This window comes from Protobothrops mucrosquamatus, unplaced genomic scaffold, assembly GCF_001527695.2.
Source record: "Protobothrops mucrosquamatus isolate PMUCROS unplaced genomic scaffold, P.Mucros_1.0 scaffold2185, whole genome shotgun sequence".
Taxonomy (NCBI): domain Eukaryota; kingdom Metazoa; phylum Chordata; class Lepidosauria; order Squamata; family Viperidae; genus Protobothrops; species Protobothrops mucrosquamatus.
In genome coordinates, this window is record NW_015388278.1 from 165699 (window position 1) to 180504 (window position 14806).

General features: G+C 42.0%; 1 protein-coding gene across 2 annotated transcripts in view; it reads right to left on the reverse strand.

The window, feature by feature from the left end:
• The window catches only part of LOC107295001 (dihydropyrimidinase-related protein 2), a 36059-nt gene that overhangs the window by 5363 nt on the left and 15890 nt on the right, over positions 1 to 14806 (reverse strand). For both annotated transcript variants that reach the window (XM_015824288.1, XM_029285749.1), the window contains exons 3-9: positions 11751 to 11915; positions 10906 to 10967; positions 9092 to 9172; positions 7747 to 7815; positions 5300 to 5420; positions 1100 to 1256; positions 435 to 576 (exon numbers count right to left, since the gene is read on the reverse strand). In XM_015824288.1, the coding sequence (XP_015679774.1) occupies positions 435 to 576; positions 1100 to 1256; positions 5300 to 5420; positions 7747 to 7815; positions 9092 to 9172; positions 10906 to 10967; positions 11751 to 11915 (797 nt within the window). The remainder of the gene's footprint in view (positions 1 to 434; positions 577 to 1099; positions 1257 to 5299; positions 5421 to 7746; positions 7816 to 9091; positions 9173 to 10905; positions 10968 to 11750; positions 11916 to 14806) is intronic.

A 14806-nucleotide genomic window follows, 5' to 3' on the forward strand; every position in this document is an offset into this window, starting at 1 on the left:
TACAAATTTATTCTGCTTTCCAGAAAACTAGGATGAGTCCTTTATGAAATGCTTCTCCTGCCCCTTTTCTTTCCAAGGGGTGAGATCCCTTTTGCATAATGATTGTCTAGGCTACAGTTCTTCCTCCTGTCTGCCACTCCCACATATCATTACAGTTACAGAACTAGATGAATGCTAATCACAATGTGATCTCAAATGATACCGTCCTATCAAAGCAAGGGAGAATCCCTAAATGCTTTGCTACCGATACTGATCTGAATGTCCAAATTTATTCCCTAGATGCCAACGGATTCACGTCACCTCTATCAATGTTCATCAACTAAGTTGGCATTGGAAAGCTTCTGCCAAGCCGTGGCTGCAGGGAACTTGGTTACAGACAGTTGACAGGTTTGGCACTGGCAGACTTCATCCCAACCCAAACAATAGCAACCTACCACGGCTTTATCCCAGATGATGGACATCCGTTCCTCAGTTCCATTGGTTCCTTGTGGGATCAAAGTGAAATTGTCCTTTCCAACAGCTTTCTGGGCAGTATTGAAAGTACAGTGGCCACTGCCAGTAACCTGGAGATCTCCGCTGGAAACAGAAGACAAAAGTTGCTCTATTCATCAATGTCAAAATGACAGCAAAAGCAAAAAAAGAAAACCTGCACTTAAATCAATGCTCACTGCATGAAACAAACGTTAGGTAGGACTACAAATTATTCATCTTTATAAATCACCTCTTTATTACCAGCCGTGGTCTTAAATCTTAGCTTGGGAGGAAGGGCTGGAATTCTGAGCCACACGTTTTGAAAAGTTTCCCAGGTTTAATCACAGCAGTGCGGAAGAGGATATAGTTGCATCGTAAAACTTTCCTTGATAGAACCTGGGGCCGCATTCTCAGGCTGGGTCTCAAATATCCCACAGTAATGCAGAGGAGGTGAATAAATCAAAGAGGAAGAGAGGGCGTGAAGACAAGTCTTTTAATACAACTCGGTGCAAATCCAAGCCAACTGCATGAAACACAGATTTTTTTTTTCTTCCTACTTTGACACACATTTCCCATGTTTTGAGATCAGAATCAACTCATATAAGGATCGCCACTACCTCCAACTCACCAGGACAGCAGAGAATTGAGGAAGTCCGGAGTGGTTGGGTCAGGACTCAGTGGTGGTGAAGTGACAAAAGCAGCTGCTTTGGCCCAGTTTTTACTCCAGTAATGAGATCCGTCGGTACCCAAGCTTGCTGCAATGGGCTCACCGTACACCACAGTGCCTGTTGATCAAGATCGCATGAACAGGAGAATTACTGCGAGGTTCGTAAACAACTCGCCTTCATTCTTGGCTTACTATGAAAGAAGAACTGGAGAGCAGAGCAAAGTCAGGTTATAGGGTGGGGCCTTCATTTAAATCAGGGGTCCCCAACCCCCGGTCTGTGGACCGGTACCGGGCCGCGGCATGCCAGCAACTGTTCCACACAAACAAGCAAAGCCCCATCCATGGGATGCAGGCAGCACACAGAACCATGCACTCTCGGATCCACGGAAAAACCTTTCTCCACAGAACCAGTCCCTGGTGTCCAATAGGTTGAGGACCTCTGATTTAAATGGATGTGAGATTTGCTATCCACCAAGGATCAACATGAAGGCAGTGCTGCATAAACAATACTTGGTTAATCAACATGCAGGCAAACAAATAAGCGTTGGAAGGTGCCTTATTCAACGCAGATACAGATTCAAGAATGGTACTGTTTAATGTAGCCCTTGGTGGGACTCTGGCCAAGGTATTTTCCCAGCACTGCTAGTTAAGAACACTGAAAAAAGGAAAGGGGGAAAATGAGAGCTTTTGGCATTGTTCTAGTGTCAATGAAGAAATGAACAAGAGATCCGTGGGAAAATGCATAGTTCATTCTCAGTAGGAAGGCTGCCGGTCTCCTATTGAAAAATGAGGCAATGAACCTGTTTTCATACTGCAAAGCTCAGTGAAAATAAATGACAGATGTTTTTGAGGACAAGATTCACTGAAGGCTAGTTTTCCCAAAGTTCATATTATGAAGGTTGGTTGCAAAAGTCAGCCAGATGTTTAGATTGGATTTGGAATTTTTATCTGCCTAGTGAGTGCTTCTCAAGGACCTGGGATAGGCAGATGTTGTTTGATGATGTTAAAGGTATCGTTACAGGATTTGTTATGGTTTGTCACAGTCAGCCAGATGTTCAGAATGGATTTGGCATTTTTATCCACCTATCGAGTCGACCCCAAAGATCTGGGATAGGCAGATGTGGATGTTTGAAGGTGTTAAGAGGCATCGTCTGTTCCAAGTAAAGCTGCCTTTTGCAACTGACCAATGGTAAAGTTGTCAATTCCGATGCTGTTCAAGTGGCCAAGGCACCTATTATTACTACTACTCCTATTATTGTTATGGTTTACACTTGTATGCCGCCCAACTCCCATTCCAGGCAGGTATTCCCAACACAGTCTAAGTGGCCCAGTTTGGATGCAGTGGGAAATCTTTTTTTTGCAAGGCATCGCATTTAACCCTATTGTTATTGTTTGATTCTTAACCCTCTCTTGCCAGTCATTTAACTTCACCCCCTTGCCAGTTTCTTTTTTAATCTATGCAACAGAGTAGCTGATGATAAATAAAAGAAAGTAAGGCCTCAGCGTGCCATAATTCAGTGACTGCACTCTGCAGAAACACATGTTAAGCTGAGGAGCACAGATAAAAGTGTTTATTACGCACTATAAAACCTCCAGAGACAAAAACCCTTATCTGATTAATCTTGGGTTTATTTAGACTGCATCATGTCCTGTTCAAATACTTTCCTGCATAAAGGCAGGGAAGGAAGGAGGAGAAGAAGAAAAAAACCTTCATCTTATGATCAGCACATCTAACGAAGCTTTATTATAAAAAAATGAATAAAACTTAAAACAATGCAAGACAACAAAGAGCACAGGTGTTCTCAATGCTATTTAACTGGAAATTCTAATAAGGCTGGAATTGTGGGGAAATATTTTTGCCTGGGACTAATAAAAGAATCTGCTGATGAGCAGCAGAAATAAATATATGTTCTGAGACTGTTTCACACCTTAGTCTTATTTTTAAGCACTTGTTTTCAAAGCGCAAAGCATGAACGTGACAAAGGCTACATTACAAATGGTTTGCAGGGATGAGGCTGTTCAGAAAAACCAGCTCCTAGTCCACCATAAATTGGGGACCATATCAAGCCACAATTTTCATACTGTAACCCTGTGAAATGCTGCTATATTCTTTTGGGAAGGGGGTGCAGGGGGTGGAGGTAGGTTAAGGAGGGTAATTGGGCCCATCCCAGGGCACTCCTGCTCTGGTTCTCCTCTGTATTGGGAGCAACAAACAGGCAACCATCAAAACTGCAGTACTAAAAGTGGGTACTTGATTGTCCTATTTCAGAAGCTTCATCTCAAAGTGCTGAAGACCGTCTTCAGAAGGAAAACGGGGGTGCCTGTTATCAGAAAGAGGAATGCGGCAGAAGTTATGACACCCACAAAGGATATACTCCCAAATACCAGGGATACAGGTCATTTTTCCAGCACTCCAAAAGCAGATAAGAGAAGAGCAAAGAGCAACCACCAGACCTTAATCTAATGCAGGGCTTACCAAAGCTGGAAACCTTAAGACTTGTGAACTTCAACTCCAAGAATTCCCCGGCCAAAATTCTGGGAGTTGAAGGCCACAAGTCTTAAACCCAAACATGTTTTTTCATGAGGCAACTAGACTTTCTTGTTTTTCTTTGAAGACGTCTTGCTTCTCATCCAAGAAGCTTCTTCAGCTCTGACTGGATGGTGGGGGAATGGAAGTATTTGTACTCCTTACAGACGGCTGGTCATTTGCATTCTTTTAGAGAGTCGTTGAAGCCACCTGGAGATTTGCCTGTGTTGTCAGGATCACCTGAGTAGTGCAAATGGGTGTGGAACCTTCTTGGAACTGCTGAAAGGATTGTATTGTAGACTGGAGATAGATGATGGTGTATCCCCTCTGTTGAGAGAGGGCTGTTCAATTTTGACCTGTAGATGGCCTCTTTGACTTCTCTTTCATAGTGGACTCCTCATCCACTATGACCTGGATGACTGAGAATCTCCATAGACACAAGTCTTAAAAGTTGTCAAAATTGGAAACCCCTGATCTAGTGCCTTTGCTCAGATGAAGGAACTCTGTCCAGTTCAGTTGTCCAGCTGAACATATAAACAGAGCACCTCCACTTCATATTTGGGACTCCCAAATAGCCTACCAATCTTGAAGCACCCTCTTTAATCCAGTTCTGGATTTGCAGGGAACAGTCAGTGCAGGGAAATCAAAATCCTGTTTGTCTGGCTTGCTGCACTGACATATGGAAAAGCAGGTTTATGTTTTGTGTAAATAAAAGACGGAAGAAGCTGTTGGAGGGAATCCTGCTTAGCAGGGCGGGGTGGAGACCAAGAAGGGAATATAAAAGAACGGCAGTGTTAGCAAGCGGGGACTAAAAAGATGAGCTCACTTTCCTATTTGCAAAGTAGCACTAGCAAAGCTACAGAAAGGAAATGGGATTTAAACAGCCAGCAGCCTAACAAGCTACTTGGAATGTGCAACCAGCTCCCGGCAAAAATTCAGCCGCTCTGGAAGTTAAGAAGTCCAGCTAGACATCCCACCATTTGGGAGATTTATGACAAGTTGCTATGAAACAAGAATGGAAAAATTAGTCATGTTTTCCCTCATCAGGCTTAACAGAATAACAGAACAAAATAACAAAGAGTTGGAAGGGACCTTGGAGGTCTTCTAGTTCAAACCCCTGCACCATTCCAGACAAGTGGCTGTCCAGTCTCTTCTTCCAGTGAGAAGAGGCACCCACAACTTCCAGTGTTGGAGCACACACAACTTTTGAAAGCAAGCCATTCCATTGATTGTTTTCACTGTCAGATTTCTCATTCGTTCTAGGTTGGTTTTCTTCTTGATAACTTTCCATTGATTGCTTCTTGTCCTCCAGGTGCTCCGAAGAATAGCGTGACTCCCTCTTCTTTGGGGCAACCCCTTAGATATTGGAACACTGCTACCATGTCATCCCTCGTCCTTCTCTTCGTTAAACTAGACATACCCAATTCCAGCAACTGTTCCTTATATGTTTTAGCCTCCAGTCCCCTAATGATCTTTGTTGCTCTTCTCTGCACTCTTTCTACAGTCTCAACATCTTTTTTACATTGTGGTGACCAAAACTGGATGCAGTATTCCAAGTGTGGCCTTACCAAGGCCTTGTAAAGTGGTATTAACACTTCGCGTAATCTTGATTCTATTCTATTAATAGAGCTCACCCTTCTTTCTGGCCAAGGCAATCACTTCTGCGGCACTTTTGCTCATCACTTTGGTGATGTATAAGGGGCAGTTGGTTTGGTTGGCAATGGTTATGGCCCGGTTCACAGCTTCGGCCTCCACCTATTAGGCAGGCAGAGAGAAGGACAAAGAAGCAGAGATCAATCAATCATCAATCAATCAATCAATCTTTATTAGATTGTGCAAAGAACCCAAGTCCCAAAGGTAAAAGCCACATTAAATGCTGCCGCAATCTTGGGAATGGGAAAACACGGCTATAAAATGTCGCCTTTCAGGTTTTTGTGGCAGTCCCAGCCCAGGTGAGCTTAGTCACAATTCTAGCATTGCCAAAAAAAAAAGAAGTTAACCCCCTGGTGCCAAGACATTTGTTCTCCCATATAATAATTTCTTGGAATTTAAAGGGGCTGCTGCAGGATTCCCTCTTCCAATTTTATCCCCCCAAACAACTCAGTGATATTGCTTTGAATGAAGAGATGTGATGGGCCCAAAGTCATCTAGTGAGTCTAGTCCACTGATTAATTGTTGACTCTATTAGGAAGTTTTTACTTAATTCCAGGAGCAGCAGGTTGGACTAGAACAGAGGTCCCAACCCCCGGTCCATGGACCAGTACTGGGCCGCGGCATGCCAGCAACCGGTCTGCACAAACAAGGAAAGCCCCATCTACAGGATGCAGGCAGCACACAAAACCACGCCCCCTCCGGTCCATAGAAAAACCTCTCTCCACGGAACCGGTCCCTGGTATCCAAAAGGTTGAGGACCTCTGGATTAGAAGACCTCTAGGACCTCTTCCAGCTCTATTCTGAATTGAATTAATCTGAGAACCTGTTCACCACAGACCTAATTTCAGTGATGCATAGCTAAGGATGTCAATTTGGGAGCAATGCAAAAAAGCATATGAACTCTGCAACAATTTATTGGGAAAATAAGAGAGATGAGGAGACCTGTTTTCCTCCATCTCGGCAAGACTATCTGCTTTCCATCTCCTTCCACTCCCCTGGCCTCCAAGTCAAATTTTTCACCTGTTTTTTTTTTCCAGTACAGGTAGTCCTCAACTTAGGACCACGACGGACCCCTAGATTTCCGTTGCTAAGCAGTTCAGAGAGTTTTGCCCCTTTTTATGACATTTCTTGGCTTCCCCGTTGTCAGAAAGTCGCAAAAGATGATCACATGATCCCAGGACGCTGCAACCGCCATAAATACGAGTCAGTTGCAAATGTTGATCACATAAACGTGAGGATGCTGCAATAGTCGTATGTGTGAAAAACGATCCTAAACTACTTTTTTTTTTCAGTGCCGTTCTAACTTTGAATGGTTCACCAAACCAACTGTTGTTAAGTTGAAGACTACCTGGATTGCATTTCTCCCACTCAAAACTCAAAACCTTCTGGGATGCTTCCTCCACCTCCTGGCAGAAGAATCTGGCTCACTTGTCACTTTCCACCACCGCTGGTGCTCCCTCCTTTAGAAGCTCTTTCAAAACCAACACCCACACGGAGCTTATCAGGTCAACGGCTTCTTAGCCAATCTAGGTCAGTACTAAATAGGAACAAGACTTCCTATTCCAGATATGGAACGTACTGGAGTTGACCGTATACAGCCCATACAGAGCACTCTCTGTTTCAGGGGAATTACTTCCAGTAAACTGCTGGTTCATTGCCTAAACAGCTGGCTCAGTGACGAGGAAGAAGAACAGAGTTCCTTGGAATGCTCTTCCTCTGGAACATAATGGTTTACATGCTTTTAGTTGTTACTGTTTACAAGGCCCAGCAACTTTTCCAGATTTCACATTAAATTCTTTTCGAAAAATTGTTTTGGAGATACTGACAATCAAAACTAGGAACATCTACACTCAAAGGAGGTATTCAACCATCTTTCACAGCTTTGTTCTCCTCCTTCTTGAGACATAAAACAACCTTCTGAAATTTTCCACCTGTCACCAAAGAAATTGGGTGATTTCCTTTTCTGTTTTTTTACAAGAGAAGGGAATTCATCCGAGGACTTTTTAAGGGCCAAGGGACCAAGTTTCCATGGGGTTTAATGAGAAAATATGTATGGCAAGAGTGGCTGGAGGCAGGCTTGTACAGTGAAAAAGTGTACCTACCACTAAACAAATAAAAAAAAAATACTTTACTCGTTTACTTTTGAACGTGTTCTATTGTGAAAGAATTTCTAAAGTCAATTTTCTTTTAACACATTCAGTAGTGAAAAAAATTTACTTTCTCAACACTATTAAAAAAAACCTTAAAAGATGCAAAAGCTTTACCCACAAACTTTGTGCATATAAAATGCAAGTGGCTTTTCTATTTAGAGACCCACTAAATACAGAATACAAATAGTTGAATTTAGGATGCACTGCTCCAGCAATTTTGCTGGCCTCTGGAATGTAGCCAAAACCAAGGAACATGCTAAACATTGTAATGCACTCACTTCTTCAGGCCTGCTCAGAACATGTCCTTCAGGACCAGTGATTCCCAGTTCTAAGATCCTTTGCTGCTCCTAAGGAAAAGGAAAAAGGACAGAGATCAAACTTACTTGATTAGCCAATTTCAGATCTAAGAATTCTGAACTAGGTCCTCTAGCTCCACTCTAGCAGAAGGTCTTCTATCAACTTGGCCAATTTCTAGGTGGGGTTCATATAACATGCTAATGATCCCCTTGCAAGATCAGAGATCTCCAATCTTGGCAACTTTAAGACTTGGAGACTTCAACTCCCAGAATTCTCCATTCAACATGAGGCATTTTGAATTCTGGGAGTTGAAGTCCACAAATGTTCAAGTTGCCAAGGTTGGAGACTCCTGCCTCAGATGACAGAAAACAACTGCTGTATTAACAAACATTCCACCCAAATAAGGAAACCATAACATGGCTTAATGCGATGGTCTGGTCTACACCACATACTGAGATGATGCTGGCTCTTACAATATACTCAATCACAATCTTGTTTTAGCCTATACTAGATGTTCTCCAGCTCTCTATCTCAGGAGCACCTTACAGGGACTAAAGACTGCAAGCTTCAAATATCTGTATTCTTGCATTAGCCCTATGGGATCTTTCAGGTTTGGTACCATTTGTTTCTCATTAGTCTAATTGTATTCTCCGCCATTTTTCACCGAGTTTACAATTTATTGTAATGTTGATTTAAAGTCAGTTTACTTTTAGTTGCACACGAGACAACCCACAACCCACTGGATCACTGTCTCAGAGATATTTCCTTAATGACCACAGGCAGGCAAAAAAAAGTAGCAGGGGAGGGGTGCCTTCTGCCTTCCTTCCGGTTCCCCCAGTGATTTTCCTTATGGGAAGCTGGCAGGGAGCTTGGGAAATGACAATCACATGACGGCAGCTGACCACAGCAACGTGGCAGCACTGAAACATCCATAGCTTTGTCAAATTTCAATCACACGTGAGTCACAGATCCTGGATTTCAGAAGCATTTTGTAAGTGAGCTCATTTCTGGCACACATTAATTGAAAAAAAACGTTGCCTTACAATGCACTGTTTCGCCCATTTGATGGTTACAAACAATCAAACAGGCACGAGAGTATTAATAGCATATACATTTCTCCTACTATTTGGATCTTTTAATGTAATTCTCACATCATATCCATTTGGCAAGCATGTTTCTCTGATGAAATACATTCTGGGCTATTGTCTCATTCTAACGCCATCCTTTTTTTTAACATCCTTTGCAAACTGTACGGCCAAATTCTGAATCCCGTGTGTAATCAGCCCATTTGGAAACGCTACTAACAGCCCTGCAAACAGGAGTTACCTCTGCAATGATGTCACCATTCTCAGCGTGGACCTGAGCTATTGCACCAATGTCACGGATTACGCTCAGGACCTCATAAATCTGTGGAAAAAGAAAAAGAAAACATGCATTTTCCTGAGCTACTTCCCAATCCATTCCATGTTACTTTAAGAACTCAGATTCCTACTCTCAAACTTCAAAGTCTTTTAAAGGTCATTGACCTCAGTTCTATGTTTATTTGGACAATGTCCAGGGATTTTCAGACTTAGGGCAAAAATTCCTTATGACTAAAACAAATGAGATGCTGTCTGACTCTACATTATTTTTCCCCCCACTGCTATCAGCCACAAAATGCTACTTAAATTTGTTGTTGTCTGTATAAATCACTTTCCCCGTGATTTACATTTGGGCAATCTTCTTCAACACCAACATCAAAGACTCTATAACTGGATCTTTGCAAACCCATTCAACCATCTATCTCAGGGGTCTTCAAACTTGGCCCTTTTATGACTTGTGGACTTCAACTCCCAGAATTCCTCAGCCAGCATGCCTGGCTAAGGAATTCTGGGAGCTGAAGTCCACAAGTCATAAAGGGGCCAAGTTTGAAGACCCCTGATCTATCTTATCCTGGCCAAATGAGTTTTGAGCAATATCAAAACTCTAAAAAGGCAGGGCCCCGTATGGATATTTTCAATTATACCACCGTTCTTCCACAGCCTGGCAAGATATTATTCCACTTTAAAATATTGCTAGAGAAGAATGTAATAGGTTACTCTGGAAGGAAAAGGTCCTCCCAAGGTTGGACATGATGTACCAAAGGCAAGGGAGGATTTGAAACTATAGTCCTGATACAATCAACTCTGCAGTAAAGGCTCTAGGCTAAGGCTAACAGCTAATTAAATTAAAAGCATAAGTCAACCTTGCTAAAACGGCTCAAAGGTCATCTTGTTTCACACACATGCCTACAAACAAAAGAATCTGGAAAATTCTGGTTAATGATGAGTCAAACATTTAATACATAAGCGATGTTATTCTCCTGCTGCTCTTTAGCAGTTCAAGTCCATTTGCATGGAAATTTAGATCCACTCAAACAGCTGGCCACCACACCCACAATTCCAATAGAACTTGGGGAAATATACTTCCATCCGTTATTGAAAGAGGCTAGGTTGGGAAGGCTGATCTAGAACAAAAGAGTGATCAAGTGAACTGAGAGAGAAAGTGTTTAGAAGGTTGTTCATCTGTTTATTTATTATTAAATTTCCACCTGATTCCAAATGAGTCTAGGAGGAGAGGAAGAGAGAGAGAGAAAAAGAAATTGAAGTTGTCTTCATAAGGAGAGAAACAGGAAAAAAAAGAAAAGAAAGAAATTTGGTCGTTTTTGAACATTAATGGAGAAATCACTTTCCAGAACCTTGTTCAAATGTGTTTGCATGCATTAAATTCTGACTGATAGGAACAAGGACAGTTGTGTTTTGTTTTCCTTGCCAGAGTTCAACTTATTATCCAAATGACAATAGTGGGGAAAAAAGAAAAGGAATGTGCTTGGGAAGGTTTTTTTTTTTTTAAAAAAAAAAGCTCCAGCGACTAGCACAAATTCCAACGTTGTACTTGCTACTCAAGCGTTTGCTTTCAACCCAGCTGCAGGGAACTGCCAAATTCCTTGACACAAGTTTGTTCAGGAAGAAGCCAACTCATTTTGTCTACTTCTTAATTTGGGAATAGGATATTCCTGTTCATCCAGCTCTCACAGAGCCACTTATACTGTGGAATGCAACCTGGACCAGCCTAGGATTAAGGTAGAAGTGCGATGTTCAGAACCTGCTCAGCAATCTTACCTGGGAATCTGTTAGCTGAAAATGGTCCTTGAAAGCCATATACACCAAGAAGGAATTGACTCCTGTTAGAAAGAGAGACTGAAAGTGAATCAGCAGTCCATTTACAGAGGAATCTAGAATAGCAATGATGAAGTGTATCTTTAGCCTAGACCTGGTGTCCAACAGTCATGTTCAAATGCAACTTCCACTGGTTATAGAATTGTAGGAACTGACCTCCAACGAGTGTGGAGAACACCAGTCTGTTGCTATGGGCTGGGCAAATCCTATCCCATAATAGCTCTAATATGCACAAGTTCAGAATGCTCAGTGCAGCATTAACTAATATCGTTAACTCTAAGGCTTGGTATAATTTCACGTATTGCTTTATTTTGTAGGCTTTCACAGCTGGCATCAGAGAGGCAGTGATGAGTTTTTGGGTTGAATGGCTGTGGTCTGGTTTTCTTTTGTTCTGACATTTCACCAGCAGCTGTGGTTGGCATCTTCAGAGGCAAAGCAAGCCACTTTGTGGTGTGCCTCTGTGCCTCTCAATAACACAGCCTCTCAACCTATGAGCTGCCAAGAGGTACACCACAAAGCAAAACTGACTCTGCCCTCTGAAAATGCCCGTCACAGCTGCTAGCTAAATGTTGGAACAAAAGAAAACTAGATCACGGCCATTTAGTCCAAAAGTTCCTCACTGCTTTATAATGTCTCCAGGTTGATTCATCCCAGTTTGAACAAGGGGAAATTCTCCCACCGAGAGAAACTGGAAAGTACATTTTTAGACAACAACTAGTACCCAGCTCACTTGGCACTAGCCTAGAATATGACTCTCGCGCAGGTACTCAAAATTTGTCAGGACTTACCGTGATCCTTAACCAAGGCTTCCATCTCCTCCTGAACCCCTTTGTGCCACTCTGTGATGTCCATATGCAAAGAGTAATCACAGCAGGTCTTGCTGTCTGCCCATTCTCGCCACTGATCAAATGCCGCAATCAAACTGGTGCCCGGCTCAGGAACAACATGATCAACTGAAGAAAGAAAAGTGACACGTGTCCAATGGTTAACACACTTTCAAGGTTTAAAATGACAGGATTCTAAATGAAGAAGAGGAGGAGTAGGGCAGAACTTCTAACCCTGCTGCCAGATGCACTGGGAAAAATCTCTAAAAATTCTGTAACCAACAGGCGAATAGGTATCATGGCTCCAGGATTCTGGGAACTGAAGTTGAACACATTTGGAGGACAGGGCACCAGACTGCCAACAAAGAAGCCAACATCCTCCTTCGTGCACAGGTAGTCTTTAGGTTATGAATATTTTCTACTGCGACTGTCCAAAGTTACAATGGCACTGAACAAGTGGTACTTATGACGCCCCACCCCCCTTAGTTTTGACTCTTGTAGCATCCCTGCAACCTGATTGTGATTTTCTATATTCTCTGCTGGTTTCCCAAAAACACAAAGTCAATGGGGAAGCAGGCAGGAAGCCAAACATCACAGTCACTTGAGGTCCTCATTTAACAACATACAGAGTCTTTGTTTAATGATTGCAACCAGGGATGCTGGAATTACTATCACTAAGCAATGTGAAAATTGTCCTACTTACCAAGCCATCAAAAACCAAGATAGTGTAAAATCCAAGTTTTTGTAATATACCATCAATTTTCTCTTTTTCAAACTCAACATATGGCTTTTATTTATTTTTTTAAAAAAATAAGCTATCTCAATCTTTTTCAAAGCAGCTACCACTTTTAAAAAATCATAAAAATAAATAAAACAACAGAACAAAAATATTAAAAAGCGCAAGAGACTTTTGAAGAAGAGGGTCTTCTCAAATACAATACTGGACTCCTTTAACAAGTCAAGTCTGCATTAAGCCAAGAAAAGCATCACATATTAAATCGGATCAATATACTATTTGCAAAACAGATTCAGGTATCACACAAATCAAATTCCATGAGAAAAGTATACATGAAAGTCTTCTGTGGCTTTGACAAGAGTATCAACAATAGCAAACTGGCATATTTAAAAATCAGGATTAGGGATGGGAAGTCAATTCAACTCCAAGGATGGACTAATCTATCTACAGTTCTTCAGCTTGAAGGTGAGAAATTCTTCCTTCCTAAAATTACAATCTCCTATTACTATTGCAGACACTGCAAGCTAGTGTCCTGTAAGAGTTGGTTCTCTCACCATCAGTGATGGGAGATGGTCCTTGGAGAAGGGAAGAGATCTCACCAGAGGATTCAAGGATAATTTGTTTTTACATTATGCAATGCATTATGAAATTTATTTCCAAAATGATTGTGAATGTATCATGTATCATTCATTCTATTAGTCTTCAAATGGACAAGTTCATGGATGATTGGATGATCCATGGCTAGCAAGCTTGATGGCTGTTTACTAATTCTAGAGTCACAAGGAGTTACATTGCATCCTAGAAGTTGAATTTCAACTTCTAGGATGCAATGATGAAGATGACTATTAACCTGTTGACTATATTTCTGAGTTTTCAGAATGCACTGGAATAGACACTGTACATCAGTCACAGCATCCTGGGTAAGATAGCCTAATGCAGCACTTTTTTTGTGTATGTGTATACGAATCTGCTGGACTGAATTAAACCAATGGGATGGAGCTTCTCCAGTTTTGCTCTAGATCAGGGGTGTCAAACTGATCACGAGGAAACCGCACCCACCTCATTGCCAGCAATGGGGAAAAAGCTCCGTGACGTCGCGAGTTTGACATGTCTACTCTAGATGGATACAATTAGATGGAATGAACTGTTGTACATTCCTCATAACACCATGTGTACATATTGGTTTCTGACATATTTCTCACATAATCCTCCTATCCTGCCTTCTACGTATCCCAATCTGTTCCCTACTGCTCCCTCAAGACCCAGTGGAGTCTTGCCTATTAGAGGAAATAATTTGTGCATTGTGTTGCTAAAGGTCTTGGGTTCAATCTCCAAGTTCTCCAGGTAGAATCGAAGAAAGGGCTCTTTCTGAAAACTGCTATCTTGGCAGTTATGTTACTCACAAGAATGTGCTAGTCAGCCAAAATCAGATTTGTCCATTTGTCAACAGTTTCAAATCTATCTGGAAAAATTCCCTTTTCAGCTTTTGGCTCAAATCAAGTGAGGTGTGTCTGTAGGGGTATAGTGTAGTACAGGCAGTCCTCAACTTACGACTACAACTGAGCCCAAAAATTTATATTGCCAAGGGAGACGTTTGTTAAGTGACTTCTGCACCATTTTGACCTTTCTTGCCACAGTTGTTACGTGAATCGTTGCGGTTGTTAAGTTAGTAACACAGTGAATCTGACTTCCCCTGTTGACTCTGCTTGTCAGGTCACAAAAGGGAGTCACATGACCCTGGGACACTGCAACCGTCATAAATATAAACCAATTGCCAAGTGAATTTTGATCATTTGACCACGGGGAGGCTGCAACAGTTGTGTGAAAAACAGACGTAAGTCACTGTTTTCAGGGCCATTGTAACTTTGAACAGTCGTGTGTGTGTGTGTGTGTGTGTGTGTGTGTGTGTGTGTGTGTGAGAGAGAGAGAGAGAGAGAGAGAGAGAGAGAGAGAGAGAGAGAGAGAGAGAGAGAGAGAGAGAGAGAGAGAGAGAGAGAGAGAGAGAGAGAGAGAGAGAGAGAGAGAGAGAGAGAGAGAGAGAGATATGAGACCTGGCCCATAGAATCGCCAAGAGTCGGACTCAACTTAATGGATAACATCATCATATATGGGAAATGCTTTCTGTAGCCCAGATAGGAAACAGCAGGACAAATTATCTTTTACTTGTCCAAAGCTCTGCATGAACATCTCCTACATAATACATGGGCAGATAATGCCCTGCTTCTCAATGGAACTTGCTAGTGTAAAATAAACAACCAATTAACCAAATCCCAGCGGAGCTCCG